Below are 24,802 nucleotides of genomic sequence, written 5' to 3'. Positions count from 1 at the left end.
TATTTTTTTGACCTAGAATTTATGACACTTGATTCTCAATTTGATATTTATATTTTGATTATACATTCAAACATTAAATTTATAATGTTGAACAAGATTGCAGATCTTACACAAATGATAGTTGAAACTAAAAAGGATAAAATGTTTTCATTGGTTTATTCATTAATGAAATTAACATTGATGTTATTGATTGTCATAACTAGTGTAGATAGAGCTTTTTCAACAATGAATTTTGTGAATAATAGTTGTAGGAAATAAAAAAAGTAATCAGTAGTTGAATGATAGTTTTGTTAGTATTATAATGAAATCCTTTTAAAAGGTGAAATCCTGTCGAAGACAACTATAAAAGTTTAGTTGATGAATGTTTTGTTAATACAAATATTGGTGTTTAGTTTATTTTAAATTTATTTGTGTTATTCAAACTTTGACCCTTCTAAGTTTCAGTTTTGGGTCTGCCACTGGAGCTAATTGCTAAGGATCTGCTGGTTGTCAACTATGTGCCAACTGAACATCAGAATGCAGATATCTTAATAAAGCCATTACCTACCGTCAAATTCAAATCCTTAAGGGACAAGCTTAACGTGATAGAATGGTGTGAAACTGATAAGAGTTCTGTAGTCTTATCTGTGTAATTCTTGAAAGGAATACTGTGGTAGTTGTGCTTGACGAAAGAGCTTTCTCAAGGAGAATTGTTTAAACTGTGCTTCAGGGAGGATTTTTTTTTTTGTGATCACTGTTAATTTTTTTTTTTAAACCAGTGTTTTGTTGCTGCGCAGGAAAAAAAAAAGTTATATGTTGCTTATGCTTACACATTCTTCTCTACTAACATGAAAACATGAAATACTGTTTGTTTTCAAATTTTACAGAATTTTGTAGATAAAGTTGGCATAAAGGATAAAGGAAATCAGTGTGTTTTTGAAATCCTTTCGAAACGCATCCGTTTTGCTTTATCAAAATGTCAAGAGAGCTGGAGTTTTAATGGGAGATCTTTACTTATCTCAGCCAAGGGCTCGAGAATCTTCTACAGCCATTGTTTGATCTTCCGACCAACGACCAAGAAGACATTTCCGGAGATATTTTTCGATGCCGGTCAAGATTAATCGACTACAGGTGTTTCCAGCTGTCAGACAAGTCGTTTGTGTATAAAAAGAGATTGTATTTCTGATTTTTTTCAATTAATAAAATTTGGTTTGAGGTTATTCAGAAATTGGTCTAGCATTTTTTTTCTTTATCATTCCTGGGCTTAGTTCAGTTACTTAAGAGTTTCTAATTAATTCATTTTCAAAAAATTGATTAAATAACTGTTACTCCAAGCCGTGACTAAAATAAATACAGGAATAAGGTAGTAAATTGCCAAAATTTCCATAACATACTTTTGTAGCTTTCAATAAATGAGGAAATTTACATAAATACAATTAGCCATAGAGCAATTGTCACCGAGGTGAAACACTTGAAAGGGTTACCTCATTCTTGGTGGAGAAAACTTTAGTATCAGGTAAAGACTAAGCTAAATTTACAACTATTCCAACAAAAAATGCAAGTTCAATTGGCTTAGAAAGGACTATTGTATTACTTGCAAACATGACCACTAAAGACGACATGATAGGCTTGTCAGCCGGATCTTCCCAAACACACAACAATCCAACATGCATGTATTTCAATAATTTACCCAGAACACGTGTTTGCTCCAAAATGGGATCCATAATGCACGTCCTTCGCACCATAGCATCCAAGCCTGAAAGATCATATATTCTTGTTGTAAACCATTAACTAAGATTATTGTACGTTCAATGTGAAGATTAAAAATTGGGACTTACATAATTAAGCAAGCTTCGGGCATGTTCGGAAAGATAGAATCCACTGTTCTTTTTCCCACTCAAAATCTCGAGTAGAAGAACTCCAAAACTGAAAAAATTAGATTTGATAGAAAATAATCCTTCCATAGCATACTTAGAAGCCATATATCCACTGTTAGAAATTAGAAAAACAAAATATGATTCAATTCAACGGGAAAAGATCTGTTTGTATCCATGTTTTTATTTGAGAAATAATGGTCAAAAGTTAGATAGGAAAGAATTATAATGCACTTACTATGTGCCAACAACTCTCTTGGTATTAGCTTCATTTTTATTTCCACCAAATATTCTGGCCATTCTGAAGTCTGATATTCTAAGATTCATTTCATTATCTAATAAAACATTACTTGTTTTAAGATCCCAAAGAATTACTTTGAGTCGAGAATCCTCATGCAAATACAATAAACCTCGTGTAATGCAATTAATGATGCTTATACATCTTTTCCAGTCTAGTTCTAAGCTCCTAGTTGAATTTGAACATAAAATAAATAAAACTTTAGACCCCTTTCACTAGCACTTGCATGCATGTTTAACGAAGTCATATTTTACCACTTTCTACTAATGGAAGGGCTTGTTAAAGAAGATTGTAAGGTGAATGAAATTTTCAACTTGTATTTCCAATTGAAAGAGTACAATATTTATGTAAAATACAAATCAATAAAAAGGGAAAAAAATATTATCCCTTAATTATCACTTTCCTAAATAATGAGATGTTCTAGAATAAAATATTGACCTAATTACTGATTACATAAATAATTAGATATCCTGAAATGAAATATTTACATTCCAAAAAATAGTTGAAATAGATTGTGGATAGTTGGAGAATTTTTTATTATGCACTTTCCTTATTACTTGTTGGGGGCTATAGTTTGGAAATTTAGCTTGCAAAGTATGTGAGGGTATTTACAGATTATTAAAAAATAAATAAATAAATGAACTTTTAGAACGAACCAAAGAGGAGGAAATCAAGGCTTTTGTTAGGCATATATTCATAGATGAGCATCAACTCATTCCCCTCTAAGCAGCATCCCAAAAGTTTTGCAAGATTTTTGTATTGTAATTTGAAAATTAAAGTAACTTCATTTTTTAACTCTTTTAGCCCTTGCCCAAAAGTTCTTGAAAGCCTCTTCATAGCAACTTCTTTCCTATCCACTAATATTCCCTGAAGTAATTAGCAACTTTGTTATAACAACTATGAAAAGTATAAAATTGGATGCCATGATGAAAATTGATCCTTAAATATAAAACTGATTTTCAAAAAGTGGATTTGAGCTTAGTTGGAAATTGTTAGCTCAACTTGTTGAGCTTGAAATGAGCGGTCATTGTTTGAGCTCCCCATGGGTATACAAAGCTATCGAGCTTTAGCCATGGAAGCCTTAGCTCAATAGCCTTGCATACCTATGGCATGCTCATGAATGCAAAATAAAAAAAAATATCAATGTTATTTTAACCAGTTATGGATTATGACCAAAACGAAGTAGTCTATGTTTTAAATTTATAAATGATTAGTTTTTAAAATTTATGTTCATTGAAAAAAGAAAGCATTATATTGAAGTGAATTTTTAAAGTATTTTTTATGTGGGTTCATTCCCAATTGCAGAAATCCTATACTAGACAAAAACATTTTAACATCTAACTTCATCCATTATAAATAAAATCATTTTCGCTCTTCTCTACATAATTCAATTTTTTTTTTTTGAAAAAATTCTTAGTTACATGTTCAAAACATATATAATATTGATTTAGAGTCGTAACAAGAGCATCAATCTCTATATCGAGTTTGAGCTCAATCTCATAGTTTTTAAAACTCATTAGGTTTAAGATCGAATCCTTTATGTCTAGCCAAACTCAAGCATGTCCTAATTCGAGTTTACCAAAGGTTCAAATCCATCCTTGCTTATAGGATAATAAAAACTAAAAAAATTTCCTTTTATACGTATATTATAAGGAGGGAATAACATAAGGAGAATGATTGTCTTTTGTGGACACCAATCATTTGTGGACATGGAGATCACAAGTCAGCCATTCAAAGTACAGAACATGTTTAAAAAAATCAAAGTCTCTTCACCAAATTGAAATCAAAATTATACTCACCTTGTACACGGGGCCAAACCCACCTTCACCAAGTTTATTATCATTAGAAAAATTATGTGTGGCCTCTAATATGATGCCTAATGAAAAATGGGGAAAGTTTTGAGATTCTTGTCCTTGTAATATATCATATGAATAATCACCTCTAATACTGTCCTCTCCCAAGAGAAGTACTTGAACTTCGTGATTATTAGTTGATTTCTCCTCTACAAGACATACTTAATTTTAAAGAACTAGATAAAGAATCAAGGACTATCAATCCACCCACTTTACCAAAATTTTATAAAATCTTGTGATATGTGACACTTATATTATTATTATAGGCTACTGGCACTTTGGCGGTGTGTTTATAAAGATAACTACAGGGGGCATTTGGTTTAGGTTATTAAGATTACCTTGATAATCTATTTTTTATTCCTTTGTTTGGTTTATCAGTAATAAAATATTAAAGTAATCTTCTATTACCAATGCTGACGTGACAGGTAATATAAATAGTAATCTGATTACCACTTTCACCTTAGGTATTTAAAGATTATCAAGGTAATCTTGATTTTATTATAATTATATTATTATTTATTAATTTTTTGAGACAAAAATAAATTTATTTTTAATTAATATGAAAAATAATATAAAAATATTTAAAAATAATTATATTCAAGGACATTTAAATAAAAGAATTTATTAGTAATTTTTTATTACCTTTAACCAAACACAATAATTATTTATACCTATAAAATTTTATCAAATATAATAACATTTATACCCAATAATCTTCTAAGTAATCTATCTTCAAGATAATCTTTCTATTTTGATAATAAAACATTACCCAAACTAAATGCCTCCTAAATGTAATCGAGAAAGGGAAATTAATGGATAGGAATGGAGACAGACACTGAACAAAGAGAAGACAATGGGAGGGTTAGGGTAAAATCTAGCTCGAATTATGATATAATTATTAGGTGCTACTAGACCTTGCATGCCCAAAATCTAGCTCACGGAGTAAGACTTTTTCTCACATTTTCAATCTAACACCTAACCCCATTTTATGAAACAGGCAGTTAGTCTAGCACTATCACATTTAAATGAAGGCACATCATTGACCCCCTTTATACTATTTGTTTTTTTTCCCACCACTAGGTCCCTTTCGTATTTAAATTAATTACGGTGATGAGTGGATAATAGGTCATGAAAACGATGATTATAAGCCAGTAGCAAGTTAGCAACTACAGCGATGGCTCCCGGCTCCCCTGTTCGAATTTTATATAGCAGGCTGCCTACTTTCTTGTGGATTATGATTGAGTGTCAACGTTATCTTATTCTGTCTAAAATACAGATTCATGTTGCCTTTACCTTTATGCTGTAAGTTATTATTCTTATTTAATATTATTATTAAAAAAAATTAAACAAATTCTTATAAGGTATTAAATGCCCAAATAAGATATACAAATTTATTTATACAAATTGAAATAATAACATTTGATTGATTGATTTTAATGTGAAAAAAATAAACTATTATATTTACTTTGTACAGTTTGTTTGTGCACATAATTTATTTAATTCTTATTTAACATTAGAGCCAAGTTTGCATGTTTGGTGTTACCTCTTCTCTTTAGTTGTTTCAACACAATTTGATACACATTTTTCCTCAATATTTTTGTGACCCTCCAAATTGATGGCAACATATATGTTAACAAATTGATGTGGAGAAATTTTTGCATGATTTGTCAAAATCATTTGGCTATATTCATAACCACATATAAATTCACTTATATACTTTTTGTAATATCATGAGTTTCTATGAATCAACATCTACTATTATTCTTAGGATAAATAAAATGAAGAAAGTTAATCCTTTCTTTATGTAAAACCATAAATCAATTACCTTTATCTCTTTTGTGTCTTCTCCATAGAAGGAAAGAGCCAATCACTATTACCATAATCACTGATCCTGTCGCGCCAATTGCAATCCATACTGTTTTTCTTCCTTCAAAACAAAAATATTTTTATTTATAATTTAAATTTATTTAACCCATATCAAAATATCATGCACAGTGAAATTCCCGAAATCAGAATTAAAATGAAATTCATAAATGTGAGACAGAATCTCTAAACTCTGATAACCATAAGCACCCATTGATTTTAAATAATCCTGAATGTTAAGTACTTTAAATTGCCTTGATGATTATGACTACAAGCTTGAGACACCTTATGTGTAAAAGTCAAAATATATATGTATATTGACTATTTTCAATTATAAAATTAAAAAAAAGGTTTAAAGGAAAACTTTGTGAATTTTTATGTTTTAGTTATATATATAACTAGAAATTTATTTTCTCTTTCGATTAATTCTGTTTTCTTTCTGTAAATGTGTGAGCTCTAAATAAAAAAAGGCAAAATGGTATTTATTATCACTCAAGCAATTAGGTAAACTGTAGCGTTAACTTTGGATGGAATTGGAGGTGGAAGTGGAGGTGGAGACAAAAGTGAAGGTGGAGGTGGAGACAGAAGTGGTGGTGGAGGTGGCGGTGGCACTGTTTCATCATAGAACCGGGCCAGTTTGTAGCGGATAAAACAACTCGGAAATGTCACTCTTCCTCCTATAGATGGAAAAAACATCCTCAACATTGAAATAGCTTCCTCAAGACATGTACTGCAATCAAGTTTTGATAGGTCTGGCGTACACTGCACTAGACCATACAGCGTAAGAGAATCCAAATTAACTCTCTGGTTGCAAACATTTTAGAAGTGTTTACAGCCTCGGTCAGCAAACTACTGACTCTCTCACCAGATATGTCTGTACTGCCAGTAAAGTTATCGATTCTATACATCCAAAAATAGGGACTTCGGCTCATGATAGAAAAGAAGGACTGGTTTCAATAGCGGAAAAGGCACTAAGGTCTGTTAAGTTTGTGGTTGCAACATTAACACAGCGTATGAATTTTAAAAATTATTATTTATTTAGATTGATTCATTTTCAATTTGTATCTATTTTAACTGATTTATATCCAACCCAGCCAACCCGTTTGAAAGAGTGTTCGATAAAATAACTCTAAATTCAATTATCGACAAGAAATTATTTGTGAAAAAAACATATTTTTATCTTTTTTTTTTATCAGTTATCTTGTCTTCATTAATTTTTTTTTCTAAGCTTCTTCTTCTTTTTTTATTGACAGTAGTATATCCTTTATTTATTTGAAGAGCCTTAGGAATCATAATCTTAACCAATATAATGAGAACAAAAAATGCCAATTTATATATGATATGTTATCATATACTCAATCACATAATGACATATCATTTATTTGTATATTCAATTATATACTAAAAAATATGTACACATAACATTATTTTTTCCAATGCATCCATTTTTCAACAAAATGATTAAACATTATTCCATATTGTGACTAAAATAATCAAAGGAATAAGGCAGTAAATTGCCAAAATTTACATAACCTATTTTTGTAGCTTTCAATTAATGAAAAAATTTACATAAATGCAATTAACCATAGAACAATTGTCATCGAGGTGAAACACTTGAAAGGGTTACCTTATTCTTGGAGGCGGCAACTTTACCATCTGATGAAGATTGAGCTAAATTGACAACTCTACCAACAGAAAATGCAGGTTCAGTTGGTTTAGGAAGCACTATTGCATCACTTGCCAACATGACCACTAAAGATGACATGGTAGGCCTGTCTACTGGATCTTCCTGAACACACAACAATCCAACATGGATGTATCTCAATAATTCAGTTGGCACACATGAATGCACCAAAACGGGATCCATTAGCTCTAATGCACATCCTTCGCACCATAGCTTCCAAGCCTAAAATATCACATATTCATCTGGTAAACCATTAACAAAGATCATTGTATGTTCAATGTGAAGATTAAGGATTCGGACTTACATAATTAAGCAAGCTTTGGCCATGTTCTATAAGATAAAATCGACTGTTCTTTTTCCCACTCAGAATCTCAAGCAAAAGAACTCCAAAACTGAAAACATCAGATTTGACCGAAAATATTCCTTCCATGGCATATTCTGGAGCCATGTATCCGCTATGACACATTGGAGAAACAACATAAGATTCAATCTAATGGAAAATGATTTGCTTGTATTCATGTTCTTATATGAGAAATCATGATAAAAAGTAAGATAGGGAAGAATTGTAATGCACTTACTATGTGCCAACAACTCTTTTCGTGTTAGCTTCGTTTTGATTTCCACCAAATATTCTGGCCATTCCGAAATCTGATATTCTAGGATTCATCTCATTATCCAATAAAACATTACTAGTTTTGAGATCGCGATGAATTACTTTGAGTCGAGAATCTTCATGCAAATACAATAGACCTCGTGCAATGCCATTAATGATGCTTATACGTCTTTTCCAGTCTAGTTTTGACCTCTTAGTTGAATCTGAACATAAAATAAATACAAGTTTCAAACATGGCTTTCCATTAATCAATTACAGCCAACATTAGCAAGTTAATTTAAACCTCTTCATTGCCATCTGCATGCGTAATGAAGTCATAATTAACTACTTTCCACTTATGAAAAGGGCTTGTTAAGGGCTATAGTTTTGAAATTAAGCTTGCGAAGTAGGTGAGGGCATTTATGGATTATCAAAAAAATAAACAAATAAATTAAGTTTTAGAACGAACCAAAAAGGAGGAAGTCAAGGCTTTTGTTGGGCATATATTCATAGATAAGCATCGACTCATTCCCCTCTAAGCAACATCCCAAGAGTCTCACAAGATTTTTGTGTTGTAATTTGGAAATTAAAGTAACTTCATTTTTTAACTCTTTTAGCCCTTGCCCAGAAGTTCTTGAAAGCCTCTTCACTGCAACTTCCTTACCATCCACTAATATTCCCTGAAATAATTAGTAACTATGTTAGAACAACTGAGAAAAAAGTAAGAAATTTTATGTTACAATGAAAATGGATACTTTAAAACAAATGGTTTTACATAATATAATAGTTAGGGGTGGATTGAGACCAGTAGGGGTATGCAAAGTTATTAGTCTTGAGGTCGAGCCAAGGAGACTCTACTTGTTAGGCTCATGAGCAACTAATGAACCTAGGAAAACAATTTCTTTTTAGCCAATAGGTGACCAAAACAACATTATACATGTTTTGAAATTAAAAATAATTATTTTTTAAAAATTTATGTTTTCTAATAAAAGAAAACATTCAAGAGAAGTTGAATTGGTGTTGCAAATCAAAATAATCATTTATAAGTTCAAAACATATACAATATTATTTTGAAGTCAAAACAACATTGTGTCTATAATACTAACCAGAGCTCAAGCATAAGCCCCTATGTCAAACAAGACTCTCTTATGCTAAGTTGAGCTTGAGCAAGCCCAAGACTAAGTTTGGCTCGGTTCAAGTACATTATATGTCTAAATAAATCAAAGCCTCTTAAACAAATAAAAATTGGTTACACGTACCTTGTACACAGGGCCGAACCCACCTTCACCAAGCTTATTTTCATCAGAAAAATTTTGTGTGGCCTCTAGTATGATGCCTAATGGAAAATGGGGAAACTCTTGATATTCCTGTCCTTGTAATATATCACAGGAATAATCACCTCCAACGCTGCCCTCTCCTAAGTGAAGTAGTTGAACTTCGTGATCACTGGTTGATTTCTCCTCTACAAGGCACACTTAATTTTTCTAAATTAGATAAAATAGGGAAGACTAATCAATCCTCTTATTTTACCAAAATTTTTTAAGATCTTGTGACATTATTATTGTAGCTAGATACTAGCACTTTGACAACATGTTTACATAGACAACCATAGATGTGGTTGAGAAAGAGAAATCAATGGATGAGAAAAGATAGGGAAACTAAATAGAGAGGACAAGGGGATGGTTAGAGTGGAAAAAAAATAGAAATTTGCTTTGCGACCAAAATTTCTTCCTTTGAATAATCAAATCTTTAAAGAAAACTTATGACAGTAAGTGTTAGAATATTATGTTACATCATATTATTGTTTATGCCTTAGGGTCCAAGGGTAGTATTGATCAATATTAAAATCTCTAAAGACATTATCATTTTAACACCAAATGCAACAATCATGATGTGATTAATAATTTCAAACTCTGTAGTGATGATGAATGATGGACAGTATACAAATTAGTGAAGTAAAACCCGCATTTGGCCTTCATATGGGACAACTAATGTGAGAGACGTTACCTCATTAGTCCTAAGAACACATGAGACATTAAAGGATTCATTTATTTATTAGCTTAAACTTTTAGCTCTAATGATACATTGTACATATGTGGCATCAAAGGGACAAGGTTTTTTAATCACGCCAAGAGTGGATGGGCAGCATGCAAATTTGCAAAGTAAGACTTACATATGACTCTCACATAGGACAACGAATGTAAGAAATGTGACCTAGTTGGTCACTGAAATACATGAGGCATTAAGTGATTCCTCTAATTATCAGCTTAAGCATTTAGCTTTGATGGTACCTTGTGCACATACAAACTCTTGGGTGAAGTTGCTACAATCATTTTCGAATACAACTATTTGGTGCTACTAGACCCCTTTCACCCAAAAGCTAGTTCAAGGGGTGAGACTTTTCCTTCCATTTACAATCTAACACCTACCTCTTACCCAACAATTTATATATAACAAGATATTCAAAAGTTTAGGTTAGATTGGCGGTTCATATAAAACTATTTGAACATTTAACTATATTTATCACCACTTATTGAGCTGCTTTTGTAAATAAATTCACTTATTTACTTTTTGTAATATCATCAGTTTCTACGAATGAACATCTATTTTTTTTTTTTCTTAGGTTAAATAAAATGAAGAAACTTAATCTTCTCTTAATGCAAAGTTATAAATCAATTACCTTTATCTCTTTTGTGTCTTCTCCACAGAAGGAAAGAACTCAGCAGAAGTACTATAATTGCCGATCCTGTGGTGCCTATCGCAATCCATGTTGTTTTTTTTCCTTCCAAACAAAAATATTCTTATTTACAATTTAAATTTATTTAACCCATATCAAAATATCATGCACAGTGAAATTCCTAAAATCAGAATTAAAATGAAATTCTTAAAATGTGAGACAGAATTTCTAAGCTCTGATATCCGTAACCACCCACTGATTTTAAATAATCCTAAATATTAAGTACTTCAAATTGTTTTGATGATGATTACTACAAGCTTGAGACACCTTATGTATAAAAGTCAAATCACCCACCCAAAAATATATATGTATATCGACTATTTTTCAATTATAAAATAAAATAAAGATTTAAATGGAAACATTGTGAATTTTTTTGTTTTCTTACCGTAAGTGTGTAAGCTTTAAGTAAAAAAGGCAAAACGGCATTAATTATTACTTAAGGAATTCAGTAAACTGTATTCTAACGTTACCTTTGGAAGGAATTGGAGGTGGAGGTGGAGACAGAAGTGGTGGAGGTGCCAGTGGCTCTGTTTCATTATAGAACGGGTATAGTTCGTAGCGGACAATACAACTTGGAGACAGCACTCTTGATCCTACCTGTGATGTTCTTAAATATGAAAAAGCTGCTTCAAGGCAACTATTGCAATCAAATTTCGACAGGTCCGGCGTGCACTGCACTAGACCATACAGTGTACGAGAAACATCCAAATTAACCTTTCTGGTTGCAAACATTTTGGAAGTGTTTACAGCCTCAGCCGTAGCCTCGGTCAACAAACTTCTAAGTTTCTCACCAAATATGTCTGTACCGCCAGTAAAGTTTTGCACATTCCACATGTCCAATGAGGGATATTGGCTCATGGTAGAAAAGAAGGACTCGTTTGAATAGCGGAAAAGGCACTCATCGTACCATATTATACTTTGTTCTCCAGAAGGACAGAGATCAGTAGTTAAGTTTGTGGTTGCCACATTAACACAGCGTTGACAGGTGTCCTCATTGACATCGCCGCGGCAAAGAAAGAGGGCATACAACTTGTCAGGGTCATTGCCTTTGGTAGCGTTTTAGAAACCGATGGAATATTTATCGTTGAGATAGGCCTCTCTGGCAAGATCAGCCAAGAAAAGATGGAGGTTTGTTTGATAGGCGCTGCCGTTGTTGAAAGTGGTGTTCGGGCAAAAATGGTAAAGATATGTCGGAAGTGAATTAGCTTCCACTACGAAACTCAGCGAGCTTAGAAGAGAAAGAAATAGAAGTATCATATTCATGGGAGAATTAATGAGTTCTTTATTCCCGGCCTTCCGCTGATCTTTAATATAAAATACCATAAGATAGTTCGGAGAGAGATTTTGGTAAGAGATATTTTCAACAGTAAATCGCCCAGTTCTTAATTATTTAGAGCATTGCATAGATGGTCAGTCAATGTAGCAAAGTCCAGTCAAATTTTGTGTTCTTGTGTCTAAATTCAATTATTGACAAGAAATTATATACACCCTATCTCCTATTAGTATAAATTTTGAGCACTTAAAAATCTAAAGCGGAGACACTTCGAACATTTAATTAGCATCATAACTTTGTAACACGACTTTTTATCTACATCATTCACATAAAATCACAGCTTTTTTTTAAATTATATTGAAGCTTAACGGAATATCAAAGTGATTCCGGTAAATTGACAGTGGGTTGATCAAATTAAATACTTAAAAAGAGTTAGAAATATTCTTAAAAATCTCTTGACGGTAACGATATAGTAATTTATATGTTTTATATTTTATTTTTTGCCAACCAACTTAGCTAATCTAGCCATTGGACTGTATAGATGGTCAAATTGAGAAAGGAAAATGATAATTGCCCCATTCAAAATGAAGTTAATATTATTTACCTTACATTCTCTCCTTCATTAGCCAATCGCATTTTGGCCCAAGGGGAATATTATGTCATTAATTAAGTTTTCTACTTTGCAATATTACAGTTGATAATTTCAAAAGTTTTTCTTTAAGAATTAATTTATGTTCAAAAAAGTCAACATAGCTATTATTTCACAAATAAAGTTAAATAATAAATAAATAAACTTTGAGAACAATCATAATAAATATAATATGAAAGTTTCAATATATTCAAATTAGAAATCATCTAAGGAAAGACCAACCAAAAAAAATCCGCCCATCAAATGGACATAATGGCGTCTCTCAAAAGGCATACATTCATCATCACAATTTCCATTAGCAAAGAAATTGTTATTGAATCATGATGGAAACTGAAAGTCTCACATTTAATAAATAAAATATAAAAGAATGATATATAAGTGTGTAGATTAGACTTTACACAAGCAAATTAATTTTGTATAATATGAGTTTCAATTTTCACATTTATAAGCCGAAAATATATTTCTGACAAATCCTAATGACTTTTTTTTTTTGTTTATCTTTATTATTACAAGGTTGTTCAGAATTAAAACAAAATTAATAATCCTAACTAGCGGTGTTGGAAGAGTTGGATGCTTACATGTCAATTTTCCCAACTAATGATATCCATTGTTTCATTCGACGCCAATTAAGTGTCCAACTAAGTGAAAAAAGATCGTCAAAAGGAAAGGAAGCTTTGGGAGGAAAAGACCATTGATAATAGCGTCAAAAATGATACCAAAGCTTGAAAACTAAACTCTAAAAGAGAAATGTCATTTTTTAGCCTACAAGGGAAACAATTAATTTTTAGGGTTTTTGAGGGAAAAAATAAGATTAAATTTTAATTTATTTTTAATATTACAAATAAAATGGTGATTTTACCATTAAAACTAATAGACATAACCTCCTACAAGTAAGTGTTTAAGATTTTCATAGTTAAAAGATAAAAACTTAAGATCAGAGGATGCTTTAGGTGGGAATAAGTCCTTTAGCCTTTTGAAACCAAACGCTGTAACTAATCCATGAGAAAATTCAATGAAAATGAAATGATTAAATGTAATTTTGAACCATTCATTGACAATTTTAACCCCCACTTTTGTACAATTTTACAAAAAAGGTAAACTACTGAAACTATCCCAAATATATATAGAACGATGGTAAGCCCACTTTTTTTCCTTTTACTGACCTACTCAATCTACCTAAAAAATTTTCTCTCAATTTCAACAATTTTGACTGTGATTCTTCCATTTTGTTCAGTTGTTTAGTTGTAATCATCTCGAAAATGGTTTTATAGATTAGTAACCTTATTGTTTTCTTTTATTTTATGAGATTGTGTTGGATTCTATTAGATATTGCATTTTTCAGCTTGATAATCATGTCTTTGGATTGAAAATTGTTCTTATTTGAGGAGAAATACATTTTATCGTTGAAAATGAAGAAGCTACAGTTTTTCGTCGGCTTAGGCTTTGAGATTTGTCTTTTGTTGAATAAATTATTATTTTTTAATTAGAAATAGTTAATGTGTTAAAATAATGTTTCTGGTAGATTATTTGAGTGATATCTTAATTGAAATGGGCAAATTTTGTAATTTTTGCTGTCGATGCTAACAACGACAATGTGTGCTATGCTAAATGGTAGGTTGAGCACCTAAGAGGGCAAACAGAGATTTGCCAGATATAGCCTACCACTGGTTAAGGGTGTAAATGGGAGGTCGGGCATGCCTAGAGGGCAAATGGAAATTTGCTAAAATTGGCCTACCGCTATTTAGGAATGAAAATGGTAGGTTGGGGTGCCTAAAGGGCAAATGGAAATTTGCCACAACTAGCCTACCTTCCTAATGTTGCCATTAATAATGGTAGCAGAACACTATTTAAGGCACCATTCATGGTACTTTTTTATATATCCATTAATTGACATAGTACAGTTACTGTCTGTCGTTAAAATTAGTGAAACTTTCAACAAATTCAACTAATTTTAACGATAACAGTAATAGAATCTACTATTTTATCCATTTTTCGATAAAAGTAACAGAACCGTAACAAAAATTACAATTCATTGTACAAATATTTTTTATGAACAGTTTTTTTTTTTTGGTTATTTTTGTTTGGTGCATTATCAGTTGGAGCTGGTTTTGTTTACTAACTTAAATTGATTTTTGTCTTTATCAAAGATTTGGTGTAAATTATTGCGAAGGTGAGTACAAATTCCATGAGACCCACAAATTTCGTATCCAATTAACTGTTAGGGGGTATAGCACACACTTCCAAACATTCGCTCAAAATTAAATGACTCAAATGGAATTATCCAGGGTGACATGTTTTTGGAATTTTTTGGACCTAGGTGAACATTGGATTAGCATCAACTATTATTAAAGGAGAGGAGATTACCTCAACCAATCTCCTATAATTAGTTTTCATCAACTGTAATCATTATTTTGTCTTCACCAACATATCTCATAATCTTATTATCTCCAGTAATCATGTCCCCTATAAGCCCAACCATACATACAACTTCAACCATTTTAAAATGAAAAATGTACTTGTGATCAAAACAATACAACAATTTAATAAAAACTTGAAACAAAAGAAGTTTAAAAAAAAAATCTCTTATATTATATGTTAAAATTTAACCCAAAAAAATTCAGAGTTCTTGACTGTGTTGTTAGTTTTAACAGAGAAAATTAATTAGTTTTAACCAAATTTGAAAATTTTTGCTTCTCTTGCCGACTCTGATCCTACACATCTTACCCAATATCCTATGCCCATCCCAGCCTGATGCCACATGGGAGAGAGGAGAAATTGGGGGAAACCACGGTGGAGGGAGTATTTTGAATAGTAAACTTGGGTTGTCCCAAGGAACTCGGAGGAATTTGTGGGGTGGGGGGAAATTAATTTTTTGAAACAATAAGACCTATGGGAGATAAGAAAATTGACGAGGGGTGCAAAGAAAAAATATAGGACTTGTGAGAGAGTAGAAATAATATAAGGGGCCAAATTTATATTTTTCAATCCTAGGGTTTATTAACGTATAGTTTTTGAATTTCATATCTGTTTTTCTTGTTTTAAGGTTCTTCAATATATAGTTTTTGAATTTCAAATCCCTTTTTTGATTTAAAAAAACTTCACGTAAGTAGACCCTAGTTTAAAGATCCACCACATCAATAAATGTCATCACAGCCTCAAAATCTGCTTTTGTATATGAATTTACAGCTTTCTAATATAAACATGCAACCTACAAGTTTATAAATAATATAAGCACTTTGTAATCAAAACTTATAAAATGTTAGCAGATTTAAAAATTTTATAAATGTATAAACATGTTACTTGTGAGTTATGTTGGTACTTTGATCATGTGCCACAAAGAAGGTGATGACAACGAAACTCATGATGTATATCTGGAAAGACTTCAGCCATTGCAGAGTATAAAACATGATATCAATATGAGATTATTGTCAACTCTAGTATTTCATTGATGCATTCTTTAACCTTCATCAGAAACCAACACCACGTTTCATAATCTTCCTTTTTATCGACACCGAAAGCAATTGGGTAGATCTAGTTATTATTATCGAGGAGCACCATAAGAAATAAATATCTCAGATATCGACCTTTAAGGAATGCATCGTCTATGCAAATAACAGGTCAAAGACATTGCTTGAATGCACAGACAGAATATCCTAATGTCATGAAAAAAAATACTTAAAGCGATATTTATCATCTATTTTTATAGCTATCACAATTCCCAGATTAGCACGCTTCAAATTATAGCAATAATCTGTAAGGGCATAAATGATTGTTTCGGTAAGCCCCTTAATAAATTTAAAATCTAATTTCTTGTCTGTCAAGCCTGTGAATATGAAATGTCAATTTTATACCTATTAATGATGTTGATAATGATCTCTTTTGGCCAATAAATACGATCAATGAAAACAAACGTTAACTTCATTAATTAACCTAAAGCTCGAGCCCCAACTTGTCGTGATGTAACATTATCTTATCAATTAAACATGTGTGAGTATGATTCATTTAACCATTTTAGAAGACTTACTGGGTTTGACTCTTCTTCCTAATAGAAACCATTTGCATTTCTTATCATAACATTTAATCTTCCATCTTCTCATGTCAGATTTAAGCACTCTGTATTGAAATCCTTTTTCTAGTGCAAATTGGTCCACAACATTTTTCAAGTGTTTTTTGTCATTAAAAATGTCACCAAGTTTTGCAGCATTCCCCTCTCAGATCAATCTTGCATCATTTGATGATGTTGTAGGCTGTGGAGGAAATTTAAGAAGCCACTTGAACAAATCAGTGGAGACATTATCAAAAAATGATTCTGAATAATTCCTGCCACCCATAATAGGATCTTCAAGCTAAAGATTATTTATATCACAGTTAACAAATGACATATCCCCAAAGTCTACCTCATCAAGAGGAATATCAATCATCTTATTCTCTTTAAAATCACCCCTATCTAGAGCCCTCTCTTTATCTCCATGAACTGATCTAGTAGTAATATAGAATGCATCATTATTAAAATCAATCAAGTCTTTCCCAGTAGATTCCTTTTTCACTTCACTATCATCGTTGCCACCAATTTCTTCTTCTTCTTCTTTGATTGTGGTACATGTAACAAAAACAAGAATACATTCCTTGAAATATTGAGACATGTCATAAGGCCTTGCACATCTTCATCATTTTAGATCTTTACAAGGCAGTTGAACTCAATTTTTTTCGGTTTCATACATGGTTCAATGTAGTTTCTAATCGAATCAATACCATATTATTCACTCAAAAGTAGGATAAATCTCTTAAATGTTGTTCCAAAGAAAATTTTAACCAATTTTTTAAAACCTCCAACATACTTCATTATGTTCTCATCATATTGGATCCATTCTCTTTGGAAACGAATAGTAGCATACGCAACTAGTTTAATTATCAATCCTACAATGAAAAATTTTGGTAAAAAATTAAACATTTATTATAAAAAATTCTACAATAATCATTTATTGATATATGTGCTACTTCTAATTTCCTAAAATTTCACTAAACACCCCTATACATTATTTGAAACCAAAATGTTAATTTCATATATTAGTTAATATCCCAAATGACCCTTATATTTTTCTAATATTTTATTTTACTCTCTAATATATTATACAATATCAAAATGCACCCTTTTTTTTATAACATATACGACTTGATATTCTTATAATATTATCAATGCCCTCTTGTTGTCTACATATTTTATTTAGAACCATCATATTTTGTCTAATTTCATAATACCCTCTATTTTTAAAATTTTATTTAATCCCCTTAAATATTGTATTGTATCAATGTACCCCTATATTTTATCAAAATATCTTTATATATTTCTAACATTTCATTTAAAACCTTCTTACACCGTTTTATATCAAAATGCCCTCATATTTTTTTAGCATTTTTTTAATTCCCTATATTTATCTAACATTTCATTTAATACCTACATATGTTGTCTTGTATCGAAATGCCTTTATATATTTCTAACACTTTATTTAAAACCTTCTTACACTATTTAATATCAAAATATCTCCATATTTTTCTAACATTTTTTAAACCCCCTATATTTATCTGACATTTCATTTAACATACTCTTATGTTATCTTGTATCAAAATACCCCTATATTTTGCTAATATTTCATTTAAAACCTTTATATATTGTTTAATATCAAAATACCTTAATATTTTTTTAACCTTTCAATTAACCTCTATATTTATCTAACATTTTTTAACACCCTCATATGTTGTTTTGTATCAAAATGCTATTATATTTTTCTAACATTTCATTTGCAACATTTAATATCGAAACGCCTCTCATATTTTGTTTACATTTCATTTAACCCCTTATATTTATCTGACATTTTATTTAACACTCTTATATATTGTATTGTATCAAAGTATCCTTATATTTTTTCTAATATTTCATTTAAAACTTTTATACATTGTTTAATATCAAAATGCCTCCATATTTTTCTAATATTTTTTTAACCCCCTAATATATTATTAAATATCCAAATCCCCCCTATATATAACATATGAACATGATTTAACAAATAAAATTAACATTCATATAAATACATTTTTCTCACAAATTGATTTGTTTTTATTTGAATTCAAAAATACAAATTCTTCTCCTTTCGAACAAACCTATAGTATCAAATATTGAGTAAAACTAAAAGTGAGAGTGAGAATTTGAATGATGTGAGAAATGTATGAGAGTGAGGATTTATATAAAAGTGATGAAGGGTAGTTTTGGCATTTTTAAAAATTTTTTGGAAATTTTTGCTTTAGACTTTGAAAGTGGGGCATTTTTGCATAGGAAATAAATAGGAACGGCAATTTGGGCCCAACTTTAGGGGCCTTAACCCTCCCTAACCTTAACGGGGAGGGGATTCCCCAATAAAAACAAGAAAGGGGATAGGGACGGAGATTAAAAAAATCCTTAAAATCAAGGACGGGCCGGGGATGGGGATACATGTGTCCCCACCCAGCCCCGCCCCCTTCCCTCCGCTCCGCTCCCCATCTCTTTATATTAATATATTTATTTAAAATACTAATATATTTTTATAGTTTTAAATTATTTATGTTTTTCAAATTTATCTAGGTTTCTGTTATACATATTAAAGTAGTTAATATATTATATTTGTGATATTTGAAATAGTGGATTAATTTTAATTTTATTTTTTAATATATTTATATTGTGTTTATAAGGTATAAAAAAGAGATTTTTTTTTTTTTGCGGGTACAAAGAAGGGATTTTTCCCTGCGAGGACGGGGAGGGGATGGAGAGGGGATTTTTTTTATAGAAAAGGGATAGGGAATCATTTTTATCCCCGTAGTTGGGATAGAGATTAATATCCCCTACGAGGACAGGGATGGGGATTGAGATCCCCTCCTCGCCCCTCCCCGTTGTCATCCCTAGAAATGAACAATAGGGCATTTTTGCTTAAATGAGGGCAAAATGGGTATTTATCTTAATTTCTCAAAAGTGATAAGGGAGTATAGAATTGTAACAAAATCAGTATTACCTTGATAATATTTTAATATCTAAAGTATATATGATAATTTGATTACTTCTTATATTATCTACTATTTCATCATTAGTGATAGAAGATTATTTGAAATGACCCCTCATATTATGTGCTTTATTTTTATTTTATTTATAAAATTTCTTAGTATCTCCAAAAAAAAAAAAAGATTACCAGAATTTGTGTTACTTAACAAATCAAACAAAGTAATATCAATAATAAAAGATTAAATATTTTTTATTACTATGAATCAAACCCTCCAATATAGATGCGTTTGGTTTAATTCATCTTTTATTACAAAAAATAAAAAATTATTAGAAAGATAGATTATCTCATATATTACCTATCAGATCACCATTGACAATAGAAGATATTTATTATTAATAAACTAAATAAAATAATATTAGTAATAAAATATAAATTATCGGAGTAATTTTTTATTATCTTAAACCAAACACTCTCTAAAGGTGATATGATACATTATATAGGCTAATTTAAATTATCACATCCATTTTAGATAATAAACAATTACTAAAACAATCTTATTTTAATTTGTTACAATTTTATCTTTATATATTAAATTTTAGAACAAAATTACCTTTATTTTTTAATTAAAATAACAAAATTTTTAAAAAATAGATTAGCAATAAGACAATAACTTGAAAAAATAATTTAATGAATTAATTTCATGATATGACAACATGAAAACAATACTAATATATTATTAAAATGGAAAATATTTTAGAAGATACACAAAGCAAATATTTAACAAAAAACATGCTAGTTTAACCAAACATAATATTAATTTATACCCAATTATCCTTCCGGAACATTAAAGAAAACCAATATTTTAGTATTTTTTATTACTTTCAATCAAGCATAATAATTATTTAAATATACCATATTTTATTGAATATAATAATAATTTATATTAAGTAATATTCTAGGTAATTTATCTTTATAGTAATTTTTTATTTTTAGTAATAAAATATTATCTAAACTAAATGCATGCTAAAGGTAATTTGACATTGAAAATGATTAAAAAATTAACAGAAATTAATTCAATTAACCATATTTCATGTACCAAAACAAAATTGACTACATTTTTTTGGTGTTAAACAGATATGACCAAAATACCTAACTTAATACCAACATTACTGCTCACCTTTTCTATATAAACCATAACCCTACATCAATAAAAATGCATTCATATTTTCACAATCTCACTCATATCTGACATCATGATTTCGATTCGAAGAAAAGAAGTTTTGTAATATTGAGGTGCTCATATGAATATTAACTCAAAACTTGATTTATTTGTTGATTATGCAATTATTTGTGGTTTGTTACAAATTAATTTAGAATTGTGTCTAAAAAATAGGATGGTAGAGAATTGTAGGGGCTATTTTAATAATATAATCGTAGGGGGTAAACGGTTATTTTACAATGTCAAGTGTTATTAGATATTTAACCATACATAAGGGGAGGTGATATTTTACAATGTGGGGTTATTTGATAGTTGACAATGTAGGAGGGACTCAGATGTTTTACTATATGGCGTTATTTGATACTGAACTATACAGGGGTAAATTGATAGTTTATCCTACAGTGGGCTAAATTGATATTTGTCAAATTTTGTATCACTTTTAGTTGAAATACTATTAGTTACGGAATGTAGAAAAACTTCAAAACTGGTGTAATGGATATAAAGTATATAGGTGAATTGATATTTTACGATGTGAGGTTTAATTAATATTTTCAAATTTTGTATCAGATTTTCATAATATACTCTTAGCCATGATATCTAGTAGAACTTTGGAAATAGTTGTAATGGATATTTTACCATAAACCCCTAGACCCCAAAAACCATATGACCCAAACCCCTTTAAAACTATACAATCCTTAATAGTCATAAACCCATAAATTGATATTTTAGTCATGGAAACATCAAAATGATATTTTTTATGAATATATTTGTACATTTTGTTATGAAATTTTATAATAAATCTAGTTATGAATATTTTCTACTATAAGATTGATCGAAATGGTGAGTTATGTTTTAGTTTAATGGGAAGAGGATAGGATAAAAAGTGACAAAAATTAAGGCCAAATGACTTATTCCCACCCAATGGTTAGTATTTTCTCAAATTTTCACTCATTAACTTTTAAAATCTCAAATATCTACCTATTTGTTAATTTTTGTAGTTATTGTCAGGGGTAAAATTGTTATTTAGTAAAAATATTTTAAAAAATAAAAATTTATCCATTTGCCTCTAGGTTTAAAAATTTAACAATTTTCCCCCACCCTAACCAAGGTTTGAAAAGTGACAAATTTTCCCCTAGGATTTCGGTCTCCCCCTCTCCAACAAACAACGACTTCCCAACCATCGGCGTTCTCTCTTTTGGTCTCTCCACCACAGTCTTTAAGCAATGTCACACATTTTCATCAGATGAAGATCATCTGACAAAGAGACTTTTTGTCTCCATAGGCTGATGAAGACGAAGACACCAACAAACTTCACTTCGGCGGCTTTATGTCGTTCACCAGTATTTCTTCATCGTTGGTGGTAGAGGGAGAAGAAGGGATGAAGATGGTTTGAGCTGGAGTCTGGTGATCGAAGAAGGAAGGACAAGATTGAAACCCTAGGGGGAAAATGTAACTTTTCAAAGTTTAATTCTGAGAAAAATTATTAGTTTTTCAAATCTAAAGGGGAAATGAGTAATGTTTTATTATTTTTAATATATTATTGAGTAAATAATAATTTTACCCCTGACATTTAATTGATTCCGTTAATTTTGGCTACCTATAGGTGGGTATTTGAGATTTTTAAAGTTAATGGGTGGAATTTGGGAAAACAGTAAACTTTGGGTGGGAATAAGTCCTGTGGCCAAAATAAAATGAAATATGTTGGAGATTATGAGACTGTGATCAAAATTTCAGAGAACGCAAACACTTGAAGGATTAATTCAAATGTTGAGCGAAAGTCTTCATATCGATCAGAGGCTAAACAACATTTATTTTATATATCGAAAACTTAATTTTTCATATCATATATCATATCGTATTATAGATTACATTTTTTTAAATAAAATAAAAAAAATTCAAGTTATCATATCATCATCATAGAAAATACCACAAATACCTATTAAAAATTTAAATTTTTTCATATGTATTCCTATCACATTAATATTTCTTTATAAAAGTATATCAATTTATATTAGTAATATCTATTATATTGTATATACGTATCATATCATATCATGTAATACATCCACTGTATTATACTAATTCGATACAATTTAAAATATGTATCATTTTTATATATATTACATCACTTCATATGATATGTATAGTATATAATAAAATATTAATAACTATTGTAAGTCATTTTGAAAACAACATAGAGGGCTGCTAACAATTCTTTGTCGGCCAATAATCCTTGCCAAAAAAGCTCATTGATGAGAAAATTCATAGAAAATGAAAGCACTATGAATTGTCAAGAGTTAGGCCACTGCCAGTCACGTCACTGACTTGAATATATAGAGGTTCACATTGCAAATTTGTCTACGCTACCACTAAAGAACGGAAACAAATAATTTACCTCGTACATCGGTGTAGAAGTTTATGCCGCGGATAAGTATCCCAGATTTAGATCCAATAAGCAAAATAAAAAGTCAAATCTTAACGTGATCAATAGGAAATATCAAAAGTCTACGTTTGTAGTGCTGTGTGTTTTCTGTGTCCATCTCATTTCACTATTCAGAATTTATAGTAATGAAATTCAGGTTTCCATATACAATTGACATTATATTACATGTACTTTATTTATGATTGTTAAAATTGGAAGGAGTGAGTCCAAAATAATATAGGAAATATTGATTTAAAGTCCAAAATAATTTGTATAAGGTTTCTTCTTCGAGTTGTAAACAAGAGCATGCGAGTTTGACAAATAAAAAATTTTGTCTATATAACTATATAGTAATAAACCCTAATTAAACTACTATGATAAGATATTGTACAGTAGTTGGCACATGGCTTCAAATAAACTAATTATCAATTATTAGAGATAAAAAAATAATTAATTTATCTATTTTTTTCCACTTAAATTAACTTTATAATCCTATCTAATAATTATTTTAAATTTAACAAAAAGCCAAAGAAGTTCTTGCAAAATGGAAATCTAAATGCGTGTAAATCGAGTCAAAATAGGTATGAATCTAAAACAAATCCAAATGGGTAGAGAATATGCACATCCGTATTTGATCTTATGAAATTGTAGGTACTTGCATTCTTCTTGCATTAACCATATACAATAAGGAAACATTATCATCATATATTTTCTTCTTTTATTAAAGTTAACAAAAGGTATATTCACATCTATTTCTGCCTTTTTTGTTATTTTATTCAATTGTAAAATTTATGCAATAATTTCATCTGTTAATAAAAATTACTTCCAGGGGAAAATTATAATCTTTAAGAATTTAGTTTATAAATTATTGAGCATTATATAAAATGTAAAATTAGTAACATAGCATCAAACGTTTATTGTGGATGTTAACAAATATGTTTGATATAATATTTAAAATTATTTTTTGATTAAAAATTTTTAAAAAGAAATATAAACAAATTTGAGAAGCATTTCAACTCATTTCTGATAAATATAATTTTATCATAATTTTTGCATCGCTTATTGATAACTTACGTATTTAGTTTTGGAAAGACAAGAAAACGGAGAGGGACAGAAATTGGGCTCAGAGGTAAGGGCCCAATTCAATGTCAACCGAGCCAGAGGGGCCATTACGCTTATATCTAGGGAGATGAAGGGCTACATGGTTGTGATAGTTTTTTAGATCCTGAACCTGATTTTGATTTGCTATTGTTAATCAGGTAACACTTACATTAAATTCGATTTTCCCATGATTTATTCTACTAGGTTTTCAGTTAATTTAAGTGAAAGTT

The 24,802-nt window shown here is 30.2% G+C and overlaps 1 protein-coding gene and 1 pseudogene across 2 annotated transcripts; both read right to left on the bottom strand.

The window, feature by feature from the left end:
* Positions 1 to 1,502: 1,502 nt before the first annotated feature.
* LOC123208504 lies at positions 1,503 to 5,918 on the bottom strand (annotated as a pseudogene).
* Positions 5,919 to 7,325: 1,407 nt separating this feature from the next.
* LOC123209200 (cysteine-rich receptor-like protein kinase 10) lies at positions 7,326 to 12,220 on the bottom strand. 2 transcript variants are annotated; one of them, XM_044627059.1, is made up of 7 exons: positions 11,351 to 12,220; positions 10,824 to 10,925; positions 9,403 to 9,617; positions 8,613 to 8,823; positions 8,130 to 8,367; positions 7,856 to 8,006; positions 7,326 to 7,773 (listed from the first exon to the last, which is right to left on the bottom strand). In XM_044627059.1, exons 1-7 carry the CDS (start codon positions 11,736 to 11,738, stop codon positions 7,465 to 7,467), a joined length of 1,614 nt encoding a protein of 537 aa, XP_044482994.1. In that variant the 5' UTR covers positions 11,739 to 12,220; the 3' UTR covers positions 7,326 to 7,464. The 2 variants fall into 2 exon arrangements, with proteins under 2 accessions (XP_044482994.1, XP_044482996.1); XM_044627061.1 differs by having other exon boundaries at positions 9,403 to 9,605.
* Between the last annotated feature and the right edge of the window lie 12,582 nt (positions 12,221 to 24,802).

This window comes from Mangifera indica, chromosome 2 (assembly GCF_011075055.1).
Source record: "Mangifera indica cultivar Alphonso chromosome 2, CATAS_Mindica_2.1, whole genome shotgun sequence".
Classification (NCBI taxonomy): domain Eukaryota; kingdom Viridiplantae; phylum Streptophyta; class Magnoliopsida; order Sapindales; family Anacardiaceae; genus Mangifera; species Mangifera indica.
This window is presented reverse-complemented; position numbering and strand designations above follow the sequence as displayed.

Coding starts and splice junctions, on each gene's coding strand:
- LOC123209200 (XM_044627059.1), bottom strand. CDS start 11,738: ATGAGCCAATATCCCTCATTGGACATGTGGAATGTGCAAAACTTTACT. Junction 10,926..11,350: donor ACCTCCAATTCCTTCCAAAG/GTAACGTTAGAA, acceptor TTTGTTTGGAAG/GAAAAAAAACAACATGGATT. Junction 8,368..8,612: donor CCTTGACTTCCTCCTTTTTG/GTTCGTTCTAAA, acceptor TTTTATGTTCAG/ATTCAACTAAGAGGTCAAAA.